The following is a 3,925-nucleotide window of genomic DNA, read 5'->3' on the forward strand; positions in this document are numbered from 1 at the left end:
GTGAAGTTGTCCTATTAGCCCTGAAACCATGTTGCTGATAACACAGTATATTATGTTTAGTAATGAAATTATCAGTCCTTGTAGAAAACATTTTTTCAGTCAAAACAGGTCTGTAGTTTGAAAGTGTATGTTTTTCACTAGCTTTGTATATTGGTATCATCTTTGCCATTTTCATTTTATCTGGAAAGACTCCAGTTTTCAGAGATTGATTAAATACATGTGTTATGCGAGGTTTGACAGCCAATAATACTTTTGACCATAAACATGTCAATACCATCCCAGTCAGTGGACTTTTATTCTTAAATGTTTTAACAATCTCAATAATTTCTTTTTCATCAGTGCCCTTAACAAACAGATTAATTTACATTCTTGCTTAGCACATCATTTATACTGCCAGTCTTTGCAAACTCCCCATCTACACCTGGATCAACTCCAACAAAATAATCATTAAATTTATTTGCAGCTAAGTTCATGTCCTTAACCTCTGTATTGTGTTAAGTGTGAAGTCCATTGCATGAACTCTTCTCAAGAATGCTGCATGTTCTCTGAACGGCCATTGCACTAGTAGTTTTGAAGCCTAAAGGCCATACGCTGTAAGTATACTCAGTAGCAGGGAAACTAACCTCTGACTCAATGGTACTGCTCACCAGCACATATTGTCCGCAAACTATGCACATTTCATTACTATGGTAATATATTACTATTGTTTTGCAACTATTTTTATTGTAAATAGTAAACCATAAATGGAACTAAATGAATGTAACTTCATGGATTCATTAATAGACTATGAAGTCAAATACTGCCTACCTGTGGCATACTGGACTTCAGGACATCAGTGAGGATGGACAGCACCAGTGTGTAGGTGTAGCTGTCATAAGCCTTCATGTTCAAGAAGTTCGTGGTCAGTATGTTTAGCTTTTTCTCGTCATGCTTTGTAGGTTCTTCACCCTGCGTAACCTGACCAGCAAAGCGATGGAGAAGATGGCGGAAGTGGTTGGTGTCTTTCTTGGCGAGGCTAGGCTTGTAGGATCCTGGTTCATTGATTGTCACCAACACGCTTAGACCCATTTTGTTCAGGATCTTGTTTCCTGAAACACAGATGCAACAATTAAGCATTTCAACCAGGGAAAACATAGACAGAAGATAGTATTTGTGTCAAAGTCCTAAAAGTAACTCTCATTAATGGAAAATTTGTTTTACAAATATTCGCTCCCACAGTAATTAGGAAATTCCATGTGATAATTTTTTTTTGATTGAGTTGAATATTAGACATGTTGACACACACAGATGCAAGAATGCTGCAGTTCCACCATCCATTTTTTAAACCCCCTCCCTGCCCTTCTTCCTGCACTGTTTGTTGTCAAGTGTTGCAAATGTAGCACTGTGGAAATTGTTATGTGGGGCCGTGTTGTATTGTATTGTGTTTAGGCAATCCTATATTATCGTGTCTATGCACTTGCCAGTGGGTTGAAATAGGAACCACAGACTCAAAATTGTGTGCTACATTATCAAACCTGAGAAATCTGTCATTGGGTTTTGCCCAACGTGTGTGTATGACCAATGCCATGCGTGTCCGCCGATCAGCAGACCTCCTCCCTCTGCAACAAAGTTTTGGATTTCTTCCATACTGTCATCCTTGTAAACTGTACAAACAAATACACTCAGGTCTGTCCTGAACTTTGTCTCCTCAGACTTTAACCCTGACTCGTTGGGAAGTTTGAGCTCTGGTACAACACCAACAATCCCCTTCCGGCCTTGGTCCAACCAATTAATGGCATTCTTCAAAAACGATGCCAGTGTCTGTAATGAAAAGACTTGTTTCAAAAGAGAGTAGTTGATCATGTAAAATGCTTTGACAACCTAGACAAGTCACTAATGAGCAACTATAGGCCAATATCAAACCTTCCGTTTTTAAGTAAAATCATTGAAAAAGTAGTCTTTCAACAACTCAACCATTTCTTGTCACTAAGCAACAGTTTTGATACCTTTCAGTCGGGTTTCCGACCACACCACAGCACTGAAACGGCTCTTGTCAAAGTCTTTAATGACATCCACCTTAACACAGATAATGGCAAAATTTCAATCTTAGTATTACTTGATCTCAGTGCTGCATTTGACACGGTCGACCATGACATACTACTAGACCGATTGGAAAACTGCGTTGGCCTTTCTGGCTCAGTACTAAACTGGTTTGAATCCTACCTAAAGAATAGGGATTACTTTGTGTCTATAGGTAATTTGCATCTGAGCGTACAAATATGACGTGCGGAGTTCCGCAAGGCTCATTCTGGGGCCTCTTCTGTTTAACATCTACATGCTTCCCCTGGCTCAGATTATGGAGAAAAACAAATAAGTTACCATAGTTATGCGGACGACACAAATTTACATAACCTTATCGCCAGGGGACTATAGTCCATACAAAAACTGACTAAGTGCATCGAACAAATTAACGACTGGATGTGCCAGAACTTTCTGAAATTAATGAAGGAAAAACTGAGGTGGTGTGTTTTTGGAGCAGAAGAGGAACGATTAAAGCTGCGCTCAGCTTCAACAACAATGTTAAAACACCAAAGCCAGAAATCTTGGTGGTAGTCATGGACTCAGACCTGAACTTTAACAGCCACATTAAGACAATCAAAGTCAGCCTACTATCACCTTAAGAATATATCAAGGTTAAAGGACTTATGTGTCAACAGGATTTGGAAAAACTTGTCCTGCCTTTATCTTCAGTAGACTTGCTACTGTAACGGGTCTTTACAGGTCTCCCTAAAAAATCAATCAACAGCTGCAGCTGATTCAGAACGCTGCTGCTCGAGTCCTCACTAAGACCAAGAGACTGGATCACATCCTCCAGTTCTGAAGTCTTTACACTGGCTTCCTGTGTCTCAAAATTGATTTCAAAGTACTCTTGCTATTTTATAATCACTTAACGGTTTAGGTCCAAAATATATTGCTGATCTGCTACTACACTATGAACCACCCAGACCTCTCAGGTCATCTGGGACAGGTCTGCTTTCTGTCCCCAGAGTCAGAACTAAACAGGGTGAAGCAGCTTTCAGTTTCTATGCTCCTCATATCTGGAATAAACTCCCAGAAACCTGTAGATCCGCTGCTACTCTCGTTCTTTTAAATCAAGGCTGAGACCTTTCTATTTGATGCTGCCTTCTTTAAATACTAATCATTTCTTTAAATTCTTATGCTGCACTGTAATTTTATTCTTGTGTTTTATGTTCTCTTTGTTTTTAACTGTCTATTCATGTGTTTACCGTTTTTAATGCTTGCGATTTTTAACTGTTTTTACTTGTTTTTTATCTGTTTAACTGATTTTGTGTAAAGCACTTTGAATTGCCTTGTTGCTGAAATTGCATACAAATAAAGCTGCCTTGCCTTGCCTTGCCTTTGACAGATTGATATATATCATTTAGTGCACTGCAGGTGCCCAACTATTAGTTATATTAACTTAAGATCTTCCAAAAGAAATTACACAAAATTTCAGAGATTTTCCTCCCCAAAATAGCCCCCCGGCTTCTACAATTAGTAATTACAACCCAAATTTACCAAAAGTGACAGCAACGCTGGTATTGTTTTCACCTTGTGAGTCTCTATGTATGTATGTGTGTGTGTGTCGTCATTGCAAAATGTGGTCCTGGAGAAACCTACTGTAGCGGGAACTACCACAGAGGCTGTGTTGATGTTTATATGTATGCGGCCAGATTTTGCCACCACAATGGCTTTATAGCCGTACACTATGCAGTTACAAAACTTTGCAGCTGTGTAGTTTAGATCAAAATGAAGGCTGAATTTGAAAATGGGTATGGTCTGAGAAATGACGCTGGAAGTAGGGAATTAGGAAGTAGGAAAGGGGCTATTGCACCCCGCCCCATTAGTACTATCCATCTATCTATCTATCTATCTATCTATCTAT

At 39.2% G+C, this 3,925-nt stretch overlaps 1 protein-coding gene across 1 annotated transcript in view; it reads right to left on the reverse strand.

Annotated features, from left to right (window-relative positions):
• Positions 1–3,925, reverse strand: part of LOC116685949 (TRPM8 channel-associated factor homolog) — a gene marked incomplete at its 5' end in the record, with an annotated part of 14,383 nt that overhangs the window by 7,741 nt on the left and 2,717 nt on the right. Inside the window, 2 exon segments of the mRNA XM_032510885.1 lie at positions 808–1,088; positions 1,515–1,800. Coding sequence (XP_032366776.1) covers positions 808–1,088; positions 1,515–1,800 — 567 coding nt within the window.

The sequence above is a fragment of the Etheostoma spectabile genome, chromosome 3 (genome assembly GCF_008692095.1).
Source record: "Etheostoma spectabile isolate EspeVRDwgs_2016 chromosome 3, UIUC_Espe_1.0, whole genome shotgun sequence".
Classification (NCBI taxonomy): Eukaryota; Metazoa; Chordata; class Actinopteri; order Perciformes; family Percidae; genus Etheostoma; species Etheostoma spectabile.